The sequence below is a fragment of the Rutilus rutilus genome (genome assembly GCF_951802725.1).
Source record: "Rutilus rutilus genome assembly, chromosome: 25".
Taxonomy (NCBI): Eukaryota; Metazoa; Chordata; class Actinopteri; order Cypriniformes; family Leuciscidae; genus Rutilus; species Rutilus rutilus.
In genome coordinates, this window is record NC_140229.1 from 4,297,377 (window position 1) to 4,310,471 (window position 13,095).

General features: G+C 37.3%; 2 protein-coding genes across 5 annotated transcripts in view; one reads left to right on the forward strand and one right to left on the reverse strand.

Annotated features, from left to right (window-relative positions):
- Positions 1-8,851, reverse strand: part of apc (APC regulator of WNT signaling pathway) — a 38,922-nt gene extending 30,071 nt beyond the window's left edge. Inside the window, exons 1-2 of one of the 4 annotated variants that reach the window (XM_084400117.1) lie at positions 8,592-8,851; positions 7,771-7,810 (exon numbers count right to left, since the gene is read on the reverse strand). The gene's annotated coding sequence lies outside the window, so the exon portion shown is untranslated. Of the gene's footprint in view, positions 1-2,213; positions 2,291-7,770; positions 7,811-8,591 lie in introns of those variants that run through there. The other 3 variants (XM_084400119.1, XM_084400118.1, XM_084400120.1) reach the window with 3 other exon arrangements.
- A 761-nt stretch (positions 8,852-9,612) lies between these two features.
- epb41l4a (erythrocyte membrane protein band 4.1 like 4A) overlaps positions 9,613-13,095 on the forward strand; it is a 54,533-nt gene continuing 51,050 nt past the window's right edge. The window contains exon 1 of the mRNA XM_084400123.1: positions 9,613-10,125. Coding sequence (XP_084256249.1) covers positions 10,027-10,125 — 99 coding nt within the window. The 5' untranslated portion in view covers positions 9,613-10,026. The remainder of the gene's footprint in view (positions 10,126-13,095) is intronic.

Here is a 13,095-nt window from a genome sequence, read left to right on the forward strand (position 1 = left end):
AAGTGAAGGCCTGATCAACCATGTGGAAAAATCTATCACCACATCGCCACTAAATTACCACTGACATGCTAAAGAACAGCGGCGAAACCCTGTTCAGCTTGCTCTCTGATAAAACATACTAATGTGTGCTATCTTACCAAATAACTTAATGAAGAACCCGTTTTATGGTAAATATTGCTCACCTCTCCTCACCAACACACATGATTTGAGGAATCACGCAACACTGCAGGATGATACACACATTGAACTTTAATACTCAGCATCAAATCACTAGTAACTTCATATGAGCAGTACGGCTTTGTGCATTGTCTTCAAAATACCAAATTATATTCTCAGCATTAGGAATATTGATGGCTTGTGAGGTAAACAACATTTTCAAAATGCAGAAAGAGGGAAAAGGACAAAAAAAGAGATCATATTGCATGCAAAATAAAACATGTTATGAAGGGGGGGGGGGGGGGGGGAGGCCCATCAAATTATTGAAATGCTGCAGGATGATGCACACATGATGACCTGTAATACTTCAAATCACTAACTTGTAAGCAATGCAACTACGTTTCTGCCAAAATACCCAATTTCCCAGTGAAAAAAAAAAAAAAAAAGTGACTTGCCTTACAGGAATACATCTCAAACTGGTATCATGACAATTTCACAATGCACAATAAACTGAATTCCTTCCATTCCACTTTCACCATATTATACTTTGCCCTGGTTTTACATTAACCAACACCAACAGCCTACATTACAACAGCCAGACAATGTGTCAGGGATCATTTGCAGCTGTGTCCAATCAATGTGACTGTGCTACGGATTCTGCCACTGTTTCCAGGGCATCCACGGCCAATATGAAGCAGAATACATCAATAAAGGGAAGATACCCCTATTTGGCAGATTTCTGATGTGAAGGTCATTAAATGCAGACAAAAATATAGAAGTTGCATGTGTGAATCATTCTAAAGCATATCATCTTTGGTCTGCATAATCCAAATAATGACATCAAGATCTTGCTATTATAAAACAACATGAATAATAAACCGGCGTGGATGCGTATGATTTAATGCCAACCGCGCGTCACACACGCTTTGAGCTGTTATGAGGGCAGAATGAGTCCGATTGCCACAGAAATCTGCTGACACACATCTGATGACACACATTTAGTGAAAAAACAAACACTTGCACTTTTAAAATGCATAATAAAAGGCCATTAAAGGTAAACAAATGTATATTATAATACATTTTATGCTTGCTGAACAGAAGTGTAGCTTCTATTATTTATAGGAGAATCATGAAAATGCCAAGTTTTTTTAATACATTTATAAATGATTTAATAAAAACCTGAAGCAAAGCTCTCTTGGCATGTAGACACAGCAAAATGGTCGACATCTATTCAGCAAAAAGGCTTGAGGTATCGAGACAGAATCAAAAGGAAACAGGGAGGAGTGGAAAGAAGAAAGACTCATTAATATTTCAGCACTTTCCTCAAATCTGTACCACAACGCATCTGAATTTGTTTGCACCTTTCACACGTCTTTAATACCATAAATAAAGCGCATTATTTCACTGTGTGCATTTTTCTGCATTTATTCACCAGGGGTGCAGTTGTGCATGCGACGCTTATGATGCATTAAAGCAGTCACCTCTTCGCCAGCAATGCAAGATACAAAATTCCCTGCAGACGACTGCAAGAGATGCCCTTCCCTCCACGCACAAAGACACAGTGATCATCATCTCACATCACGGTCTCTCACGCACCGTCATCTAACCTGCCAAACCGACCCGTGTTTCGTCCTGAAAAGCTGGCAACAAATCCACCATTAAACGTCTGCTTTGTTCAGGCATCGCCAGCTAAATCAGAAAAACCCTCTCTCGCAACAGCCCCTCCATCTTGACAGGGGCAATTATCGCTTACGTTCACTGTGGAATCCGTGTCCACGGCCGAGATCGCTAGAAATAATCAGCCTGCTAGCGCATCTGTCCCTGCACAGCACAAAAGAGGCTTTTACAGCGTCCGGATGATAAAGCCAGAATCCCAATCTCTGCACATCCCCCCACACCCTCTCAATAACCAGCCATCAAGACAAAAGGGTTTATCGGCACCGCCTTGCTACACCGCACAAACGCGCTATTATTTCCTCCACACTGAATAGCTGGAATACAAGACCACACATCTGTGCGGTCGCATCGAGAGATCAGGGCGTTAAACGGAGACTTACCCCATTCTGCACCAGTGACAGCCTCCATCCCAGCAACCCATCAACTATGTCAGTTGCCGGAGAGCATCCAGCCAGCAGCGAGTCACATGGGCGAGGGCTCGGCCAATCAGAAGGCGGCCAGCCCAGGCCGGTGTTGGTGCAGTGGCTGATGGTGGCTGGCCAGATTTCTGCCCCAGTGTACAGCTGCTTCCCTTGACTGGGTTTAAAAGCTCTCGTGTGGGGAAGCGGTGAAGCCCCAGGCATGCATACTGGAGATGCAGAGATGGGTCATAACGTCTGAAGGTCACATGACCTGATTTGTAATAAACGGATCAATATGGCAGCCTAAACCGGACCATATAGAAGATGCTGGGGCTGTCACTTTTGTGAAAAAATCCTGTTCGATTTTTGAGACATAAGTGTTCATTGAATCGATTTTCTAGGGCTGTAATCAACCAAAGAAAATCTTGGTCGACTGAAGTCCTGAAATTTTCAACTAAAAATGTCGGGGAAAAAAAACGTTAAATTAATTAATTAATTACTTGGTAGCCTTGTTGTCCGCCTAAATGAATTATAAATAAACATAAAAAACTAATAGGCTATTTGCAGTATATTAAATCGTTTTTGACCTTATTATTTTGCACTGAAATGAGTCTGACACACGACTCTGACAGCGTTGCATCACGTGCACCTGCGCAATATCATAGCCTATGATTTCCGAAAATAGTACTATGTTGTCAACTAGTGATATCATCACAAGAACTTTTGAGGAATATGCAACATAATTTAGACGATTGTTTTTGTCATATGTATTATAATAACTGACAGACACTATCATTTCAGCCGCTGCCACACTGCCGATGTCTTTGTTGACATGGTAGAAGAGGACTGACTGACTATGAATTAAACGCTCTCACAATTAAATAAATAATATTCAGCAAACCTTCTAGTAGCCTACTTTCTTCAATCTGTCTCTCTTCTCCAGTGGGTTGGGCTAATCCAAAAGAAGTGAAAACAAGGGGGGTGTTCTGAAGACAGACTGTTACCTGTGAGTACCAGGGGTGCTCTGAAAACACCCCCATTAGCAATTAGTGCTTTCCACCTGATGAAATGAACGCGGCAAAACTGATGAAATGAACGCGGCAAAAAATCGACCAATCAGAATTTTGGTCGAGTCAGAACGTATCGACCAAATAATCGACTAATCGACTGGGAGATTACAGCCCTACGATTTTCCACGTCTAAAGACGTTTCCATTTTTAAACGCCAAATATAGGCAAATCCACGAACAACTAACAGGCATTAGGACGAACGTAAAGAGGGCGCTTGAGACGCGCACAAGTCTGTAATATTTATTGGCGTGAAGTTTCGTGCACAATGATAAACAGGCGTGCAACATTCTCGAAAAACAATAAGCAGAGTGGACTGCCATAACATCACTGAAAAACATTTCAGCAGTCTTCAACATGGCTGAGTTTACGATTAGAAATGTCAAACAAATTTGAATACCGTCTGAATAGTCTGAATACCGGCAGAATTCACAGTTTTGTAGTAAAAAGAGCCACATTATGCAGAAGTATACTTTGCTGTTATGCGTGTTTGTCAGAGCCTGCAGTTGCCGTGTGACGCGCGTGAGCTGTGGCTCCGAGAAGGCCGTTAAAATCGAAACTTTTCGAAACTTGTGTTGGTTGGTCCGATCGATTGTGCAATCGATTTTCGGACGTAAAGTGACAGCCCTAGAAGATGCATGTTCAATGCATTAAAGACAACACACTGAGAGATGCAATTGAAATCTATACCGACATTCGAAATCAATGCTAACTGCGTCTAAAAAAAAGCGCAAAAAAAAAAAAAAAAAAGAGCCTGATTTAATTGCCATTACATACTTTAGCCATTATAGTATGAAATGTAATTATGCATTTTATTATATATGCATTGAATAATTAGTTTAATAAGTTAGTTACACATTTAATTTTATAGCCTAAATATTACATTTAATAACTGAATCAATACAATTCATTTAGTTGGTACTTCTATCCAAACCGACTTCCAGCTGAACAATATAAGCACTTCTTCCAATTACATTTTCCATGCAAGATGCAGAACTAAACAGTCTCTACACAAATATAATCTAATGTAAGACTCTTTCTGACACTGCACAGACATAATATCTATCATTTACTCACAACAGATGCTTTTATCCAAAACCAACGTTCAATTACTACACAAGTGATTCAAATACTTCCAACGTTTTCCATGCAGCATGCAGAAGTATGCAATATTTCCATCACAAAAATACACACAACGACCAGTTGCTTGCACAATAATGGGCCTTATTCATGCAACACGAGCAGAACGAATCTGTGTAAACTGCTCATCAATCCAGTTGGCACAAATGGCGTACAAATGGTTTTACGTATGATTTATACAGTAATTCGTTCTGCTCATGTTTCATGAAAAAAAAGGGCCATGGACACGATTTTTCCTTTCACAGACATTTTGAAGCCAAAAACACAATGTATACATAACATTTGCTCCAAAATGTGAAGGGAATAAAATGGATAATGGCCAGAAAACAGTGTACAAACCCAACTATACTCAAACTAAACTAGCCACATACATCAAGTTCAAATGCATCAATCTCGGTCTTAAACGACACATTAACTTGCCGTACTATTTCGTTACACCGGTGTTAATGTCCATCATTGTGTGTTTGCTGCTACTGTACAACTTTATCATTGCAATTACAGTCTCAGGAGTTCCTGAATAAGCCTTTGTGAATAATAAATCATGCTCTATAAATGGCTGTGATTTGCTTTCTCAAACTGAGGCGGTGAATAGATAACACGGACACTTCCATGGCTCTCTCTATACACGCTGGAAGTGGGGTTTTTTTCATGTAAATGAGCTTTCGGTCTTTGAGAGCTGAAAAATGGACGTTGGCAGAGACTCTTGTTGGTCAGCCCTCTCTTGTGGTGCGATTTAATGGGAAACTGTCCACACTTTTTCTTCCTGGTGTGGGAAAACATTTCAAACAGAAGGGGAAAGGCTAATGTTTTGTGCCGTTAAAAAAAAAACAACAACTTCATTTAATGCCTCAAATATTCACTATATAGGATATAAATTCAGCTACACTACACAAATATGTCACTACATACTTTTTTTTTCTCAATTTGAGAGGTGTTCATCCAAAATCCACCACTTTTCTGGAAAAAATAACATGTTAAGCTCTAAGTGACACTCACTAAAAGTAATTTGAATGCAACTTTACACCAAAACAGGCCAAATCTGTGACTCACTTCGTGTTTACTCACTTCAAAACTAGATTAAATATTAATAAGGTCTTCAAAACAACCTGTGCAAATGAAAGTAAAGATTCAGCTAACTTACTCTGTCCATTTAACACTCAACAAGAATTCACAAGGTAGTCAATAAAACGTAAAACATTTTGCACGACTCCAGTTGAGTTTTTGCGGATAAAAATTAGGCCTGCAGAAGGAATACTAACGCAAACTTAAAGGAATAGTTCCACAAAATTCATTATTTAGCTGCAAATATTTACTCATTCAATTATTATTCATGCAGGGCAGGTCAAAATCAGAACCGGTCTGACTGGACGAGTGGGAAAGTGTTGAGCAATGATATATTAAAGAAAGGCACAGCTAAATGTGACATTAATTACAATGGGTTTAAGTGAAGCTGTTCACTTAGATTAAAAATGTTAAAAATGATAGCTTTCAATTATTCTGTAATGCTGAATGGCTATAATAATTAATAGCTAAAATTCTAGTGGTGTAACAATATATTGCATGTCACAATATATCGCAATACAAAAGTGCAACAACGTACCGTGGATAGTGACAATATGCATAATTACATGCAATTAACCCTAAACCAAACCCTCATCCTAATCCTAACCCTAGTAAGTGCATGTAGTTAATTATTATTACTCATAATTACACTGTAACAATGACACCTTAAAATAAAGTACCTATGTATTGTGCACTCTAAAAAATGCTGGGTTGTTTTAACCCAATGTTGGGTCAAATATGGACTAACCCAACGTTGGGTTAAAAAATGCAGTTTAAAAATGGACAAATTGCATTTGACAAAAATCAAAAATGGGCAAAAATGCAATAAAAAAAATGGACAAATTGCATTGGTTACATTAAAAATGTAACCCAACGGCTGGGTTTGTCCATTTTTAAATTGCATTTTTAACCCAACGTTGGGTTAGTCCATATTTGACCCAACATTGTGTTAAAACAACCCAGCATTTTTTAGAGTGTGTACTTCACCCAAAATGAAAATTAGTGTGTGAAAAAAAATCAAGTTTACAGAGTTTTAGTGTCAGTACTACATTAACCTGCTATATAATATTGAATATAATGTATACAAATGCAATGGGGGAATATTTGTGCGTCCTGATAATACCAAATATCTTACGTTCCCAGTAAAAAGTGGCCTACATTATTTTAAATATATAGTCAGTTACAGTGAGTGCAGCATATTAGTCTAAAATAATTCTGTAATATTCATGATTCAGAATCATGAACGTTTTTTATTCTGGTGTCTCTATTGTCCTGTGCTTTGGGTTATCAAGCACAAGTCCAAGCCTATTCATTTACACACCCAATGTCACTCCAAATTGATGATTTTAATCTACAGTACATTTTTTGTTAACCTTTTATCACATGGAGGATCGCAATAATATAATATCGTGTGTTCAGTATCGTGATATGTATCGAATCGGGACATGAGGGTATCGTTACCCCCCTAGTAATCATGTGAAAAACATGACATCAGTATTAGTTCTGGTCTCAGTGACACTGGCCTTCATTCGTAGCGCTTAGTAAAAAGATGCCATTAAACAAATATTTAAAGTACACTGTTTTTATGTTGTTTCTACATTATTCAATGTGCATAAATGCATAATACAACATAAAAATATAATAAAAACTTGAATGTTGGGTGCGATTCATCGTGATTAATTACAAAAAATGTGCTATTATTTTAATTATTATTTTTTATTATCGATTGACAGCACCACTTATACTTTTTTACCCATGGAATACAATTTGGATACCATTCTGGTCACTCTTTTCCATGCAAAATACAATAAATGAGGATTTAAGCTTTCAATAATAATAATAAAAAAACAAGCAACAGAATCCAAAGCTGTACAATGAAGTCATTTACTGCAGCCACAAAAAAACACACATGGCCATTTATAAACCACCCAAGCATCCAATACAATTACTAAACAACACACTAACATAAAAGAGAAATGTTAAAACTGCCTGGATAGCTTGTGAACTGATTAGGCACAATGTCACTGCTAGATTTCCCATGATAGATCTTAACCGCTCCAGAAAGCTGCATCAAGATATGACAACAACAGCTGAAACAATGTCAAACCACATTCAAAGGCTCCGTCAAAGCCAAACAACACGGATTACGCTTCAGCAGGGGAGTGGTAAAAATAACAACACTTTTCTTCAGCTCAACTCTTTGGTGTCACTCAAAGACCGTCAAAGCACAGTGATTTAAAACAAAAAGAAAAAGAAGTTTTCCTCACCGTCTTGCCAAGGTTGCAGCACAGATCCACTGCTGGACTCCTGCACAGAAGAATAGAGTTCATCAGAGAGTTCACAGTAGTTTATTAGAGTTTGAGTAGTTTATTATAGTGCAATTTGGATTAAACGAGTAGAATTAGAGGAACAATAGACTTTGTTAAAGCAGATTACTAGAGCAGAATTTATAGAGCAAAATAAAAGTCTGTGAAGTGTAGCAGATTATTAGTACAATACCAGTGTGGAGTTTATTGCGGTACTAATAGTTAATATGGTATATTCCTGATAATGAAATGGAAAAGATTTGTATGCAAATTAGAGGAGGAATATAGATTTTTTTGTAGAGAATGGTACATACATTTATGTTGAGAAACATTTTTTTTTGTATAATTTAACAATTTATATAAAATAATATGAAGTATGTAGCATAATATTAGAGTACAATACCATTGTAGAGTTTATTAGAGGAAATACAAGAAATAACATTGGTAAAGTATAGAGTCAACTTTATGTATATTTCAAAGACAAGTTGTTAAACATTGTAGAGCAGTAACATACACAATATATAGATATTATGAATAAAAACATATCAATGTAAACGAGTGTTCACATCACTGCAAACTCTTCACACATAATTACTTATAAATACACACTTCTTCTTCAGGCTCAGTTTTATAAAGCACTGACGTTACTAGTTTTAACAGCACACTTTTATGATTTTATAAACTTGACCAACGCCTTATTAACATATATTTCTGTACATTATTGTGTATCAGAGCTTATTGTCTTTATATATAAATATTACTGAACCCAGTTCAAGTCTTACCTGCACAAACATTCGCCTCTTCCAGTAAATAACTCGAGTTTACCGTCCAGGTCGGAATAGATCCCGTGAATTCATATTGTTGGAGCCCTGTAAACGGATATTTCTCTGTTCGCTGATTATATCATTTGTTTGTTTGAAACTTTTTCTTCTTTTGTGTGAGTGATTTTCTGCTCAGCAGCTCCAGTCCCCGCGACGCTTCGCCATATTGTTAGTGGAGTCAGACTTTGAGCATGCGCAGTGAGCTGTGTGCTCACAACGACACCATGCGGCAGGTTAAAGAATTGCTTTAATCTCTTCAATGATTTGTAGACATGTAGATGATAATAATAATATTATATTATATTATATTATATTATAATAATATTGAATAATTAATAATAATTGAATCATTGTAATATATTATATTATATTATAATTTAATAATATTGAATAATTAATAATAATTTAATCATTGTAGTAAATTATTGTCCTAAAAGATAATGCAAAAGATATGTAACAAAAATACAGACAAATTTTCGAAATCTTGCACTGCCTGAAAGAGCTTGATTCGTTACAACAGTCGAAATAATTGCAGTTAATTTGATATTTTCGTGGAAATGCAATGGAATATTTTTATTCTAAATTAATAAATCTAAAATTTAAATCTATTTAATTATTATATTATTACTTCTTATAATTGAATTATTAATTATAATAAACAATATTCTATTTTATTTGCATTGTACTTATTAATTACAACATTATTTGAGGAACTGTAAATGAAATAATGTTACATATTAAATAATATAAAATTGTTTTATATTATATTTAAAATGTTTTAAATCAAACAATGTTATTACATATATTTTAAATATGATATAAAATATTTTTACATTACTTAATATGTAACATTATTTAACTATTAAAGTATTTGATTATAATATAATAATTCTTAATTACAATCACAAGTCACTAACCGCATAACGAGATGAGAGGATGCGCTGAGTTTCCAACAGGTGGCAGGACAGGTCTTGCTCACACAGTGTGTGTGTGTGTGTGTGTGTGTGGGAGGAGTCACACACATGAACAGCCGCTCGGGCTGCTTGGCAACACACAGCATGAATCCCAGTGAAACGAGTTCGGTGAATCAGGAGATTTTGATGGGACACTTTGATCAATCCAGCCCGACAGCTCCAGCTAAAGTCTTCTACAGGCCCGAGACCTGCCGAAAGCTTCGGGATTCACTTTCAGGACCGCGATGAGCCTTTACACATAACAGTTTATTCATCATATGAGTTCAGATGGGACATTTGGATGGTGCACTCCTGAAGAATGAAGAGGATAAGATGTAACAAAGGAGGACACGAGCTGACATCTCCTCCTGATGGATTGTAACATTCCGACAGAAGAGAGCTTTCTGTAGGCTGTTCGGCTGGGATCTCCTGTCTACTTCAAGATGAGTTGTTTCTGTTCAGTCCAAGAGGAGTTTTACTGTGAGGTTCTGCTGCTGGATGAGTCCAAGCTGATTTTAACCACTCAACAGCAGGGAATAAAGGTAGGAGATGCTTTCATAAGGACTTACTTCTATATGCTCAAAAGATGAACTATTACTTTTCTTTTATTCCAATACAAACATAAAATAACTACACTCTTAAAAATAGAGGTTCTTGATGATTCCATAAAGAACCTTACGTTCCACAAAAGGTTCTTGATAGTGGAACAAGGTTCTTTAGATTATGCAAATGTTCTTTACACTAAGAAAACATTTTTATTTTTAGAACTGTTCACTGAAAGGTTATTTGTGGAACCAAAAATGGTTCCTCTATGGCATCACTGTGAGAAAAAAGAACCTTTTGTAAACATTTGCAGTACAGTAGCCTAATGTAATGTAAATTATATTATAATATGATTATCGTATTCATAAATGGTAGTTAAATAATAGTAGTAGTTCCAAAGCAACAGTTTCTGTTTCCATATTTAATACTGGTGTGGTCCACACCCAGAACACATGAGCTCAGCACACGGTTAACCAGATTACAGTAACCAGATGATCTGGTCAAACACAACGAGAACGGCCTAATTATATTGCTGCCTCATGCTTTTGTAAAATGTTAAATACATACATGTTGATATGCAATACTATTTATATATTGTATATTATTATATACCGTATACTGCTGTGCATTATTAAATATTAAATCTGGAAGTGAACTGTGAAGTATCATAGATTTGTGGACATGATAGCATTGTTTTACCATATTATTTTCAGACACAGTTCTTCTGATTCATGCACTTATCCCTGTTTCAGCTCTTTGACTTATCCGGAGTAACATCTCTTAGACATTATAGATCATATTTCACTTGCATAATGATAGAAGTTTGGTTCTGTTGTGCAGTCAGTTTAATAATTTAGCCTCATTTTATTCTCTGATATATTTCAACCAGAGTGTTAGTTAATACAGGACAAATGTGTTGAATTTGTATATTAGCCCATACTGCTCTTTTTGTAACCGTTCACATGCAGCATGTTTGACTCTGACATATCATATTGCCGTTTGCTCTAAATTGTTAATGGACAGCAGAGCAGGAGGATCTTTAGCAAGTCTTTAATGGACAGTGCGTGAGGAAAGATGAGCAGTATTTGAGTTTGAACATCATCTGCACAACACATTTTTGTAGCATTTACCTGATATCGACAGAGAGGAGGTAAAAATAACCGTGTGAAGGGGTCAGAATGCTTTTAATCAGAGGTTTTATTAGTTTGTTGCACATTGCCAGGCATGTAGGTCATGGTCATTACAAACCACAGAGTCTGAGATAAAAGTTGATGAAAGTGTCCCTCTGCCTGTAATGCTTGACTCCGTCCATTAAGACATTAAAGACAGGGTTTTATAAAAACTTTCTGTTATACTGGTTGAAACTCTCTTCACATCCTGATAGCAATCGATCATAGAAGTCGTCTAAATATTAAAACATGTACATATATCTTCTGTGGAAGTCACAGGACCACAAAAATATTCGTCCAATCATTACATTCGGTCCGAATGCAATGATACGCTGTCCTGCCTGCCTGTCAACACCGCGCACCTGCTCGCGCAGACATCACACGTCATCAGCGCGTTCTGTAAGGCTATCCAGAGTTGTAGACAGATGTCAGTCACAGAGCACCACAAACAAACAGAAGCCGCCAGTTCCTCCTGAACCAAAACAACCTGTGACGTTCTACCCGGAGCGGTTCACGTCCTCATACTCGGATTTCTATGTCAACACTATCAACGCCGAAATGAAACTGCAGCAGTCAGGTGGTACAAGGGCTCTGTACGTTTTTTACGTTCATTATTATTGTAATGTTGTGTGCTTTGAGGTAATTCAACACCGTATCTCGTCTCGTACCGCTTTGCAGACGCTGCTGTATGCTTTGCATTCATGGCTCCATCCTAAATCGCATACTTCCCACTATCTAGTAGGTGAAAAACAGTATGTGGCCTATGTCCGACTTCACAGTACTCATAAAAGTGTTTAGGCAAAAAGTACCAGGATGACCTACTACTTCCGGCGAGATTCTGAAGTGCGCCGATGGACACTTTAGGATCCCATGAAGCCACGGGAGAGGATTTGTGAATTGCAATGAAGCGACGTAACTGACACTGGTAGGTCACATGATAATGACAACATGGCGAATGTAGTACGTCCAGATTACACTCATACTACACACACTCATACTATATGGAACATACTTTTTTAGCGGTCGTGAAGTAATTACTCAAAATAAGTATCTACTCAAGAGAGTATGATATTTCGGAGGAGGCGTGGCTTTGGAGACGCTCTGAAGGGGGGATGGGATCTTATGCTTATGTGCAAAACTTAATACCATAATAAAGCTAGGTGTTGCTATGTGGGCCTAGGTGTTTTTCAGTATGCGTCTGTGGGATTTTTCCACCTGTTCTTTGGTCCAGCATCTGATCAGTTAGTAAAGTAGAAGCACAAACACTGCAGAGCGACACACACGCTGAACTTTAATGCTTATCGTTAGAGGTTTGATGCACTTACACTAAATATGAGCAATAAAAATTGTCTTTTTGCATTTAAGTGTTTTATTTGTTAGGAAGCGCTTACAAAGCCACACATTTTGCTTATGTGCACAGATGCTTACACACACAAGTCTTGGAGCGATTCACACACGCTCACGACACAAAGGCCTCATTGAGTTGACCCAGACGGCGGTGTGTGTATTTGTGCGTGAGGAACAGAACAGCTCACATGTTTCCATCATTGCAAAACAAAGACAGCAGCTCAGAAGCCAGTGCTTCTGTCGAGGCGACGCTCTCCTGACATTTGGAAATGTCTGACAAAGAGAAACGTTTATTTAGGGTTTGACCGGTGCGAGATTTAGACCGTCTTCCTCCATTGAGTTTCCTGTGAGAGAATGGCTGTGCTTTCTAAACAATAAGGTCCTTGGGCACTTTTCAACACAAAAAGATTAATAAAAGCTGTTATTGTGTTCATTGTGAAGTTCAAGGGTTCA